General features: G+C 41.8%; 2 protein-coding genes across 6 annotated transcripts in view; one reads left to right on the top strand and one right to left on the bottom strand.

Moving 5' to 3' along the window:
• LOC137348033 (mitochondrial glutathione transporter SLC25A40-like) overlaps positions 1-3373 on the top strand; it is a 64217-nt gene extending 60844 nt beyond the window's left edge. For both annotated transcript variants that reach the window (XM_068013127.1, XM_068013136.1), the window contains exons 10-11: positions 358-438; positions 2515-3373. In XM_068013127.1, the coding sequence (XP_067869228.1) occupies positions 358-438; positions 2515-2633 (200 nt within the window). In that variant the 3' untranslated portion in view covers positions 2634-3373. The remainder of the gene's footprint in view (positions 1-357; positions 439-2514) is intronic.
• rundc3b (RUN domain containing 3b) overlaps positions 1-12983 on the bottom strand; it is a 174492-nt gene that overhangs the window by 21810 nt on the left and 139699 nt on the right. For 2 of the 4 annotated variants that reach the window (XM_068013088.1, XM_068013104.1), the window contains one exon: positions 9029-10807. The exons of 1 other annotated variant lie outside the window; for it this stretch is intronic. In XM_068013088.1, coding sequence (XP_067869189.1) covers positions 10644-10807 — 164 coding nt within the window. In that variant the 3' untranslated portion in view covers positions 9029-10643. Of the gene's footprint in view, positions 1-9028; positions 10808-12983 lie in introns of those variants that run through there. One more of the 4 variants, XM_068013096.1, reaches the window with a different exon arrangement.

The following is a 12983-nucleotide window of genomic DNA, read 5'->3' as shown; positions in this document are numbered from 1 at the left end:
TTAAGGACAACACTTCTGACCATGCAGCTGTTCCTCAGTACTGTATTTGTGTCATTATAGATTATCAGTTCGAGTTGTATAGTCAGGTTTGAAATCTGTCATCAAACCTGATTGCATGCTACAAACTGTGTGTTTATTGGCTAGACTGTTCAAGCTCATATATGGAGACTCCACTACCAGAATCACTACAAACAGCTTTCAAAGAACGCAATGACATTGGGTTTCTATTTCTTCTAACATGGACATAATTTTTCTATCTGTAAAATAGCAAATCTGTATCCTGTAAAATGAGGAAATAATTGTCAAATCTATGCAGTACAATCATCAAGAGTTTCTGTGATTAATTTTCTTTTCCAGAGACACAAAGAACCTTATCCTCCACCTGGAAAATAATGGAAAGAATTGTTAGTGAATCTGGATTTGGTGGCTTATTTGTTGGTAAGTAAGGCTACCAATGAACTTAGCACAGAACAAGCTAGAATTTTGTGTCAATGATGTATCAGTTTGCAGTGTGACTTTATAGTACATTTTAACATTGGAGATAAATTCCTGAACCACAGAATAGTTACAATGCAGAAGGAGGCCATTCGGCCTGTCATCTGTGCCAGCTCTCCAAGAGCACTCGCCTAGTCCCACTGCCAGCCTTTTTCCCCATGGCCCTGCAATTTTTTTTCTCTTCAGATAATTATCCAATTCTTTTTTTAATGCCTCAATTTGAATCTGCCTCCACCATACTCTCCAGCAGTGCATTCCAGATCCTCACCACTTGCTGCATAAAGTTTTTTTTCCTCATTTCACTGTTGCTTCTTTGAAATCACCTTAAATCAGTGTCCTCTGGTTCTGGATTCTTTGGCCAATGGGAACAATTTCTCCCTATCTACTCTGTCCAGACCCCTCGTGATTTTGAACACCTCTATCAAATTTCCTCTTAATCTTCTCTTCAAGGAGAATAGGCCCAGTTTCTCCAACCTCTTCATGTAGCTACCACAATACTGAGTTCCTCATCTCTGGAACCATTCTTGTGAATCTTTTATCTGCACCCTCTCTGATGCCTTAACATCCTTCCTAAAAGTGTGGTGCCCAGAATTGGACACAATACTGCAGTTGAGGCTGAACCTGTATTTTAAACAGGTTTATCATAACTTCCTTGTTCTTGTATCTATGCCCCTATTATAAATCCCAGGACCCCATATGCTGTATTTTAATTGCTTTCTTAACTTGCCCTGCAACCTTCAGTGATTTGTGCACATACTCCCATGTCTCTGCTCCTGTATCCTTTTAATTTATATTGCTCCTCCTCCTCATCTGGCCAATAGGTATCACTTCAAACTTTTCTGCATTAAATTTCATCTGCCGCTTATCCACCCATTCCACCAGCCTATGTCCTACTTGAAGTTTATCACTATCCTCCTCACAGTTCACAATACTTTGAAGCTTTGTGTCATCAGTAAATTTTTGAAATTATACCCTGTACACCCAAGTCTGTCGTTAATAGATATCAGGAAAAGCAGGGGTCTGAGTACCACCTCCTGGGGAACCCCACTATATACCTTCCTCTAGTCTGAAAAACAACTGTTCACCACTACTGTGTCCTGTCAATCAGTCATGCTGCTATTCTTTGTTTTCAGAAGTCATTTTTAATTTTTTGTAATCTGTGGTCAATTTCCGTGTGAGAACTTGAACCAGTCTCACTTAATGACATCTTTGCAATTTCTAAAATAAAATGAGTCCAGCAGCCAATTCTTGCCTCTCTGCAACCCAATCAAAATAGGTGCAATTCTATTTGCATGTTTTCCACCAATTTCCTCAAGCCTCAGCACCCTCATCCGCTAAAGCATGGACATCTATCTTCACATTGGAAAAGCTTATGCAGTGCGTTAGCCACCTTGATGTTCTAAGTATTCAATTCCAATTGCCACATACCAGGCTTGCTCATCACTAACTGAGACATACCCACCATAAAGCTGACTGCTCCTTCAAGGTGCTAATCAACATGTCGGTCTAGGCTGAAGCCTTCCTTCTTTTACATCAACTCGGACCTACATTTTATACATGAGCTGTAGGAAAACCTTATTACTTCCTGTAGGAGTTCCAAACCATGAAGGAGGACTGCTTGGACATATCCTTGATATGCCACAAGTTTAACCTGCCTTGGCACTTTTCTGGTGTGTCAGTTGAGAGATGCAGAAGAGTCAGCTTTGTTCGTTCTTATCACAGTCCAAAAAAACTGATCCAGAAAAAATTGGCATCCGCTCAAACCTATGTGTACTGGTGAGAGTAATCGAAACAGCTGCCACTTGTATTTTCTAATCAACAATACCTTCAAAATTCTCTTGTTTACAACTCTGCATAACATGAACATTTTTATTGGCCTGCTTAAATAATGCAATTATATGCTGTTACAATTTCAAACTAAATTAGTAAAGATTTGCTTCATAGAGTGTGCATAAAGTAATAAATAAGTGAGAGTATCCATCATCTGGATCTAAATTCTGTTCCTGCCTTATCCTCCAGGTTTGTTGCCTCGATTAATGAAGGTAGCACCGGCATGTGCTATTATGATCAGTTCCTATGAATATGGCAAATCCTTTTTTCGTAAAATAAACCAAGAGCGGGCGCTAAAAACAGGCTGAAAGTCAAACATCAGCTGAGAAAATCCAGACAGCATAAGTTTGAAGAAACCAAATATGGAGATTCCATTCTTGCCAAATTGTGTAACTAAGTTATAGACAAACTTCAGACATGCCCAACCCATTATTGTACAAAGGAAGACCGTGGAATATCAAATACCTAGTGAATGGACACACATTATTTCTAGGATGCTTGTCCAAACTCTGTTTCCAGTGCTTGAACTCGCTGTAAAATATGTTTTCTATTGTGGCTCAAATTCCAAGGTCCAGCCATAATGATGTGAAAGGTATAAAAATAATGAGGTTCTTGTGATGGAAGCACAATAGGAACAATGTACCTATTTAGTATTGTAAAGTAAGTAGGACTATATCAACAAAGATTCACAACCTAGCAAGGTAAGAAACAGATGTTGAAGTTGTAGTTCATCATTATTAGATGTTTGAAGTGCAACTGTAGAAATTTAAAGTGCAATACTAATGTACAAAATTACTTATCGTATTACTGGATAAATGTAGACAATGAAATCTGCTGCGAGGGCAGATAATGAGCAAAAAGAGGCTGGTGAGATTGTTGTGGTTTATGTTTATCTGAATGGTCAGTTTATTGCAATGAAGATTACTTCCTGAAATCAGAGTTCAGTAAATATTAATTTGTGAAACTTTTGTTTTTGTTGAGAAATGTGATTTTTTGATGTCTGATAACTATCTGCCTTTACTTTTATAAATAAACACTGCACATCTTATTAACAGCCTTTCTGGTTCTAGTGGTGTACTAAGTGAAAGGGCTTGATTTTATCCTGCCCTTGGAGATGGGGGCGTGGGAGGGGCACACAAAAAATGGCTTGAGGTGGTGTCGGGGTTATGTCTGGAGTTGGGCTGATCGCATGTCATTTTGTCTGCAGTGGGCACTGTGGCAAATGGAAAGTCTGCTGGGAGGCCAATTGAGCCACTTGAGTGGCCCAGTAAGGGCCATTTAAAGGCTACCTCCCTCCACTGGCATCTAGCAAATGTCTGAGGGGTCTACTACTGGCAGCCTCCTAGAGTGCTCTGGGAGTTGGTGGCGGGGGTTGGAGATGGAGGAGAGGAAAGGGCCTCTTCCTTTCCCCCCCCCCCCCCTGCCTGAATGGCCCTAGCGAATGCAACCCCAAGTATCTGGGTTCTGGGGTCTCTGATTGACCAGCAGATCTTGGAGGCAGGATTTCATTCCTTAAAGGGACAGTGTCTCCTATGGCAGGGAATTAATTGCCTGCCTGTCATTGAATTCAGCTGGTGGTCAAATGAAGAGCAGAGTTGGGGTTACTTCCGCCAACGTAAAATCATGCCCAAAGTATTTGAGGGTGATTTTGTTAATTTTTATTCTTTCACTTCCCCACAAGTTGTTTATCCTTCTCCCTAAAAGCAGTTCATTTCTAGCTCTTCTTTGGCCTCCTTATCTCGAGAAACAATGGGTAAGCGCCTGAAGGTGGTACAGAACAATTATTGGTGCCTCGAATTTTGTTCTTTTTTCCCCAGAAGAATGACTGGTAAGAGTAGCGAACAAATATGTATCTGATCTTGCTTTAACTGAGTTGTCAGTGAGGGGTGAAGGAAGTAACGGTGCTCTTACAGCTTGTGTGGCTGTCACCACCTTCTGCTTCTCATACTTGCTAGCTGAGGTCAACCTGGAATGGTAATTCTGATTAAAATTGTAGGTTAAATTTTGCAACAGTTAAAGGACAGAGCAGTTTGAATATCTTGGAAGGTATATTTCCTAGTCTTATGGAGGCTGGTTGGCAAAATGCACAAGCCTGCTGCAAACTGGCATATTAAAAGAAAAATTTACTCCATGTACTGAAAGTAACATTTTGTTTCATAGAACAAAGAACAGTACAGCACAGGAACAGGCCATTCGGCCCTCTAAGCTTCCAAGTTTCATATGTTAGTGACAATTATTCTGAAGCTACTATAGAAGACAGCAAAGACTGACATGCTGAGACCCTGTTTAAAAACCTAACCCTGGGTTAAGGTACTCTTTCCTAATTTTACCTGCTTCCTTCAGGAGCATCACAAGGTATCCAGAATTGCTGTGTGGATGTAAACAGATAGCTGTGAACATCTCCACAGTTAAGCAAGCACACTTTGTGGTAGCCAGTGCATCAAAGCCCTGAGTTTTTCCTCTTCATGTTTTATGTATCTTGTGTCAGCAACTATGTGCCTGGTTGACAGGGAATGTGAATATCTGGCTGGGATGCAGTTTGAACTCTGATCACTTAACTGTGGCACAGCTTTGTGCAGTCAGGCCACATTAAACTTTCTCCATTTTTATTTCTGCTGGAAAATAGTACCTTGTATTACATTTCCACAAGTAACTTGCCAAGTCTCCTTCAACAGCACCTTCCAAACTTGCAACCTCTGCCATCTAGAAGGACAAGGGTAGAAAATGCATGGGAACACCACCACCTCCAAGTCACACACCATCCTGACTTGGAACTATATCGCAAAAATGGCGGAGGATGATCCTTTGGATATGGAGGCTGGTGGGATGAAAAGTGAGGACAAGGGGAACCCTGTCACGGTTCTGGGAGGGAGGGAGGTTCTGGCCATTTTCGCCACCTCCAGCGTGATGCCACTACCAGTCGCATCTTCCCCTCCCTTCCCCTGTCAGCATTCCGAAGGGATCGTTCCCTCCGCGACACCCTGGTCCACTCCTCCATTACCCCCACCACCTCGTCCCCGTCCCAGGGCACCTTCCCTTGCAATCGCAGGAGGTGTAATACCTGCCCATTTACCTCCTCTCTCCTCACTATCCCAGGCCCCAAACACTTCTTTCAGGTGAAGCAGTGATTTACTTGTACTTCTTTCAATGTAGTATACTGTATTCGCTGCTCACAGTGTGGTCTCCTCTACATTGGGGAGACCAAGCGCAGACTGGGTGACCGCTTTGCGGAACATCTCCGCTCAGTCCGCAAGCAGGACCCTGAGCTTCCGGTTGCTTGCCATTTCAACACTCCCCCCTGCTCACATCTCTGTCCTGGGATTGCTGCAGTGTTCCAGTGAACATCAACGCAAGCTCGAGGAACAGCATCTCATCTACCGATTAGGCACACTACAGCCTGCCGGACTGAACATTGAGTTCAATCATTTCAGAGCATGACGGCCCCCCACTTTACTTTCATTTTTAGTTGTTTTTTCTTTTTTTTTACATTCTTTTTTTGCATTTATTTCATTTCATCTTAGTTTGTTCAGTTTGCTGACCCACTGTTTTTTTCTGGTTGTTTTTCTTCAGGTTTGCACTTGCTGCTGTTCAATATTCAATGTATTGACACCTAATCTGTACTAATGCTTTGTCTTTCAACACACCATTAACATATTGTTTGCCTTTGCTCCGTGACCTTTTGGTCAGCTATGTGGCCTGGTCCAATCTGCACCTTCTCCTTTGTTATCTCTTGCCCCACCCCCACCTCACTTGTTTATAATCTGTGACTTTTCTAATATTTGTCAGTTCCGAAGAAGGGTCACTGACCCGAAACGTTAACTCTGCTTCTCTTTCCATAGATGCTGCCAGACCTGCTGAGTGATTCCAATATAACTTGGTACTTGTGTCCTTCGTTAAGATATGTTCATCTGTGCCATTTGGATAGGGCATTTATCAGAAAGCCAATCTGATATTGACCATTTTACACAATTGAAATCTTTACCAATTTGTTTTAGTTTGTTAATTTGTAATCTACAGCTTGAGCACAAATGGCCCATGAAACTATATCGATAGGAAGCAGGTTTTTTGTAAAACAAACCCTACTACCCACGTGAATTTTTGACCTTTTCTATCCCATAATAAACCTGAAGTGCAATGGAATATGGCGGAACCAGACGATTCAATTCTTGATCAGAATTTAGGACAAATTATTGCGCTTGTTGGGGGAGGGGATTATCGGCTTTAAGACACTGAGGGCTGAATTTTACCTTGGGCGGATGGGAATTCACCACCGCTTCAGTCTAGCCTGGGGATCTGTCCTATATTTTAGTGGGCTTTAATTGTCCCGAGGCAGGGCTTCCACCCACTTGAGGGAGGAGGTCCCGCCTCAGTGAGCTGCCGGCCAATCAGCGGGAGTGGTGGCCACTGCTAGGACTGCAGCCCAACTGACGCAGTGGACCCTGGAGAGTGAGTGAGTTGGGCATGCCTCACTAGGGGAATCAGTCCTTCCCTGGTGAGGCTGGAGTGGTAGTTTGGGGGAGGGAGGGGTGGGGGGTGTCATCTGGGCGTCCGGGAGTGGGCTGGTAGGTGGAAGTTTGGGACGGGGGGGGGGCCTCAGTTGGGTACCCTGTGCCTGAGTACCATGCCCCCACCAACGCCCCCTTTCCCAGGGTACAGAAAGGCTGGCAGTGGAGGTGGGCAAGGGCCGTTAAGTGGCCACTTAAGGACCTTGATTGGCCTCAGCGGGCAGTTATCGCCCCACGCCCGACTGCCGTAAAGGCGACTAGAGGCGCAAGCAGTGTGGGTAGGCCTCCTGGAGCCTCCCACTCAATTTTAACGCCGCCCCCATGCCACCAACTGACCTGCTGGGACGGCATAAAATTCAGCCCTGAGGCTCAATAATGAGCCTGTTTCATTATTGCCACCCTACCAATTTTAACATGTTACTCTACCATAGTTTATAGAATTAAATATAAACGTTGGTAATTAACAAGCACTTGTTCATTATATAATCATGAGCAAATGTGCTTTTAAAGTTGTGATACAGCTTTCCAGAGGCTTTATAGGGCATGTTGTAATAGTATAAAGCTGAGTCTGATTGTAAAATCAAGGGGATGGAAGACAATTAGTAATTGTGGGAAAGTGGAGTTGAAACCCAAGATCATCCAAGAGCGTACTGCATGGCAGAGCAAGCGGGACAGGCTGTATAGTCTACTCTTGCTCCTAGTTCTTAAGATGGAATAAAAGGTGAAAGAGTATTACCCTATGACGGATGAGAGATTTGAAATGTAAGGACTAAACTCTTGAAATAATGCTTGATAGTTTCAGTGCCAGATGGCTGAGTGGGCAGTGTTGTGGAGATGACAGAAAGGAATCTTGGCAATTGATTAGAAGTGCAAGCTCAGCTGGGGTTGAAGGTAACATCAAGTCTAACACCATCACTGACCTAAAACATTAACTCTGCTTCTGTCTCCATAGATGCTGCCAGACCTGCTGATTATTTCCAGCACTTTTGGTTTTTATTTGCTTTCCAGCATCTAGTATTTTGCTTTTCTTTTAGCATGAGCATCTCCCTCATTAGAGATGATCTACAGCAGAAGCGTTATATAAATTGTTGGTTGTTCTGTTTGAACTTTGTGTGGATTAACATGGTGCATCACAACTTTAAAAGCACAATTACAAAATCCATAGCTCTTGCTAACTATTCTAAGAAAGCAAAGGCTATGTTTTGTACCTGCTGCTTTGTACCTGCTGACAGTCTCAAAGCAGCTGAAGTAACAGTTTTAAATTTCGGCTACATATACAGACTATTCACGCTGTCACCTTATTTGAGTTAGTAATAACAGTGAGGCTGTCAGTGCTCACCGTTAAGGAATAAACCAGACAAACTTCCAGCATGTGTGTGTGCACGGTTAAATGCAGAAATTAACAAGTTGCTATTCAGTTTGCTCTGTTCTTATACAAGCTATGCTACACCAGTACCTCACCAAGAGACTTGGCGTTGAAATCAACAGTTGTGAAGCTGCTTTACTTAAACCACTCATTACCCACTAAACATGCTGGAAAAAAATTACTTACACCTGAATGTACGAGCCCTAAATTTTTAATGATGTGATAAGTCTTAATTCAGTGCCAGAGAGGTTGTTTGGCAATAATTAACATTTACAGCTGTGGAGTTTCATTCCCTCAGATTTTAAATATTAGACTTTCTCTTCCCCCTTTCAATTGCAACCTTCCCTCATTTTTCTGTACATAAATTTACATTGAATATTCAAATTTATATTGTGTGGTTTTGACTGTGTGGCTCAATGATTCTTAAGTCTGATTAGTTGAAGAGAGACACTGTTGTTGATTTTGATCAAAGACTACAGGCCCTCAAGAGGGGCAGTGAAAAGGATCTCCAATTAAATTGCTACTCAAGAAAAGAGACAGACTGGCATTTGTAAATGCTTTTCACAAGTACCAGCTGTCTCAAAGTGCTTTACAGGCAATGAAATACTTTTTAAAACTGTGATCACTGTTGTAATGGAGGAAAGCCGATGAAATGTCTGGACAGTTGTAAGAATCATGAACGGCGAGCACTGTTCTTTTGCTGCTGCCTGCAAAACCCAGGACATTCAGTCCGTGCACATTATGCAGTATTTTACATAATCTTCATGTTACAGCTGAAGCCTAAAAGTTTACAAATTAAATATAAATGGCCAAACTTCAGAAGCGGTTAGTTTCACTTTATTATACATGCAGTTTAAGACATTACAAATTTAAGACAAAAATTAAAGCACAAGTAAAATTTGATATTTACCTCCTCATTTAAATAAGACTGAACAAAATAAAGACCCTGTGAACACCCAAAGATGCTGATAAAAGACAAATCATGCATTATGTACCTAGTACCAGCAGCTTAATATCATTTCAGTACAGAATAAAATGTATACTAATGCAGTGGGATTGTATGTAAAATAAAACACTAAAAATAGGGTTAGACAATTGTCATTTTTTAAAATAAATGTTATTAAAGACTCTAGTATGATCCCTTGTGATTAGTCATGTATAAACAGCTCAAAGTAACACCAAATGAAAGTGTGGAATCACTGACTTCAGGCCATTTAGAGTGAAACATCACATATGATGAACATACATGTAACACAAGGTCAAAGGCAGATGCAAGTTACAATGAAGAGAACTATTCAATGTTTTCGCAATTTATAATTTCAAGAATGTGCCTATCTCTGTGGCGAGGTTCTCTTTGCAATGTGTTTAAATGCACCAACAAAATTGTCACCCACCATTCCTTAACATATTTAATCAGTAATTTGTTATTGTTGCAAAACATTCGTCGTGGTTCATATGTCTTCATAAGGGCAAGAAACTTGATAATTTGTATCATTGGAATTAAACAATTACAGTATGGAGCACAGTATTGGAACCAGTGCGTGATTGGCTGGGCTACCAGTACTTTTTCCTGATCAATAGACAATCACTCCCACATTGTGAGCACACAGCGCTTCCTGGCAACTGCATAAAAATTGTTAACACCAAATGTGCTCGTTGTCGCTTCCATTCTCGTGGAACAAATAGGTGAAAGTTTTAAGTACCTATCCGTGATTAAAACCAGCCTACACCTAAGCCGTGTCAGAATGTTAAAGGCATCTTGTATCAAGTTAGTCAAATAATGCAAAACAACAAAAACTAGGCATCACCTTTACTCGCAGATCTATTGAAAATGGCTTTGATCCAAGCAGTCAGGATTAAAGCTAGATAGAATTTCTCCAAAAAAAAAGTAAAACAATAGCCAATGAAATACATCTAGAAGTCTGCAACCTTAATTTGGACAAGGAACAGAGAACACTTCCACTTTAAAATCTCCGTAAAAATAGCAGCTTTTTTTAAGCAACGAAGTTAATTGCACATTTGACAACCTCTTTAATCCATAAATTCATAAACTCAGTGTTTCAGGCTTCTGTGAAGTAACACCAGCAGCAAACAAACAATAATTATAATGCTTTCTTTTACAAGAGGAAGGACATCTTAAAGCAGACATGTTATGGGGAAAAAAAATCTCAATACAAGCTGTCATGGCTCTTGTTTGCATATCTGGGATAACTCCCAAAGCAAACACATTCAAGTAAAGCACCCTGCACAAATGGCCAAAGCCTTCTGCGGATGCTCAAGATACCAGAGTAGCAAGTGAATTTTCAATTGGTTTTCTGGTTAAATAAAATCAAGTTGGACTTATTGAATCAAGTTTCTATACTTCCCAGCAGTTATTGAATGATTGGAATGTCACTTTAGTGCATAAGATGCCAGCTTTGTCCTCTTTGTGCTCAGCACATACATTCCTAAGATGGGGTGAGCCCTGGGCTTGTGATCTCAGCATTGGGACTGGCAAGACATTCACTTGACTTGAGGCTTGTAAGAGACTTGTAGCTTGTCATAGAGGTCAGGGATCCACATAGACCAAGTAATGAGGGAGTGTCCTCCTTCCCTATAAATAAAGCAAAACCTTTAATTTTTATTGGTATAAATAAAATAAAAAGGGATGATGGTGCAAGGCAAAAATGGTACAAGAAAAGAATGAAAAGATGGGTTTCGAGGAGATGTAGCTAGGAATAGCAGAACCATTATCAAATGCTCCGGTCTGAAAAAATGGGTCAGAGGTTATGATCTGAAGTTGTTGACCTTACGTTGAGCTTCATTGGAACAGTGTAGGAGGCTGAGGACAGAATGGGAGTAAGGCAGAGAATTAAAATGACAGGCAACTGAGAGCTCAGGGTCAAGTTTGCAGACTGAACAGAGGTGCTCCGCAAAGCACTCACCCAATCTGTGGTTGCTCTACCCAGTGTGGAGGAGACCAGATCATGAGCAGCAAATACAGCATACTCAATTGAAAAGTAGTACAAGTAAATCATCGTTACACCTGAAAGAAATATTTGAGGCACTGGATGGTGGGAAGGGAGAAAGTAAAAAGGGAAGCTGTTGCATCTTCTGCACTTAGAGGCCATGGAAGAGGAGGGGTTGTTGGAGGTGACTGAGGAGTAGACCAGGGTGTTGCTAAGGCAACGGTCCCTTCGGAATGTTGAGAGGGAATGGAAGAGATGTGTTTGGTGATGGAATCCTGCTGGAGGTACGGGAAAGCTGGGGAGGAAAGTGAGCTGTGAGGAGGATGCAAAGAGGCTCCAATGTGATTTGGGCAAGTTGGGTGAGTGGGCAAATGCATGGTAGATACAGTATAACATGGATAAATGTGAGGTTATCCACTTTGGTTGTAAAAACAAAGGCAGATTATCTGAATGGTGATAGACTGGGAAAGGGGGAGGTGCAACGAGACCTGTGTGTCCTTGTACACCAGTCGCTGAAAGAAAGCATTCAGGTACAGCAAGCAGTTAGCAAGGTGAATGGTATGTTGGCCTTCATTGCAAGAGGATTTCAGTACAGGAGCAAGGATTTCTTACTGCATTTATACAGGGCCTTGGTGAGACCACATCTGGAGTATTGTGTGCAGTTTTAGTCTCCTTATCTGAGTAAGGATGTTCTTGCCCTGGAGAGAGTGCAAAGAAGATTTACTAGGCTGATTCCTGGAATGGCAGGATTGACGTATGAGGAGAGATTGGGTCAACTAGGCCTATATTCACTAGAGTTTAGAAGAATGAGAGGGGATCTCATAGAAGCCTATAAAATTCTAACAGAACTAGGCAGACTAGATGCAGGGAGGATGTTCCCGATGGCTGGGAGGGGTCACAGTCTCAGGATACGGGGTATGCCATTTAGAACCGAGATGAGGAGAAATTTCTTCACTGAGGGTGGTGAACTTGTGGAATTCTCTACCGCAGAAGGTAGTGGAGGCTAAGTCATTAAATATATTCAAGAAGGAGATAGATATATTTCTTAATGCCAAAGGGATCAAGGGATATGAGGAGAAAGCGTGAATTAGACGATCAGCCATGATCTTTTTTGAATGATGGAGCAGGCCTGAAGGGCCAAATGGCCTACTCCTACTTTTCCATGTTTCTAAACAGCGGAGGATGAAAACTTTCCCCTTCAGCCTCCACAATCAATGGAATACTCACCTTCCACCCTCCACATTCAAAGGATCATCCTCCACTATTTCTGCCACCAACAAACAGATCTTTCCTACCCCTCTCCTTTCAGGAATGGTGAGGTGAATATGGGAATGTTAGGGTTATCACACAAAGGTCCCAAAAAAAAAGAAACATTAATGTAGCGCCTCTCACGACCTCAGGATGTTCCAAAGCACTTCAAAGCCAATTAAGTACTTTTGAAGTATAGTCGCTGTTGTAATGTAGGAAACAGCAGCTAATTTGCACACACGCAAGCCCCCACAAACAGCAATGTGATGATCAAAAAATCTGTTTTTTGATGTTTATTGAGGGATAAATATTGGCCAAGACACCGAGCAGGATTCCCCTGCTCTTCTTTGAAATACTGCCATCGGATCTTTTATGGCCACCTGAGAGGGCAGATGGGGTTTCTGTTTAACGTCTCATCCAAAAGACAGCACCTCCAGCAGTGCAGCATTCCCTCAGTACTGTACTGGAGTGTCAATCTAGATTTTTGTGCTCAGGTATCTGGAGTGGGACTTGAACCTTCTGACTCAAAGGCGAGAGTGCTATGAATTGAACCACAGATGACATCAGCTAACCTAGCTGTAGTTATTCATA

The sequence above is a fragment of the Heterodontus francisci genome, chromosome 2 (genome assembly GCF_036365525.1).
Source record: "Heterodontus francisci isolate sHetFra1 chromosome 2, sHetFra1.hap1, whole genome shotgun sequence".
In the NCBI taxonomy this organism is placed as follows: domain Eukaryota; kingdom Metazoa; phylum Chordata; class Chondrichthyes; order Heterodontiformes; family Heterodontidae; genus Heterodontus; species Heterodontus francisci.
The sequence above is the reverse complement of the archived record's forward strand: the minus strand, read 5'-3'. Positions and strand labels throughout refer to the sequence as shown.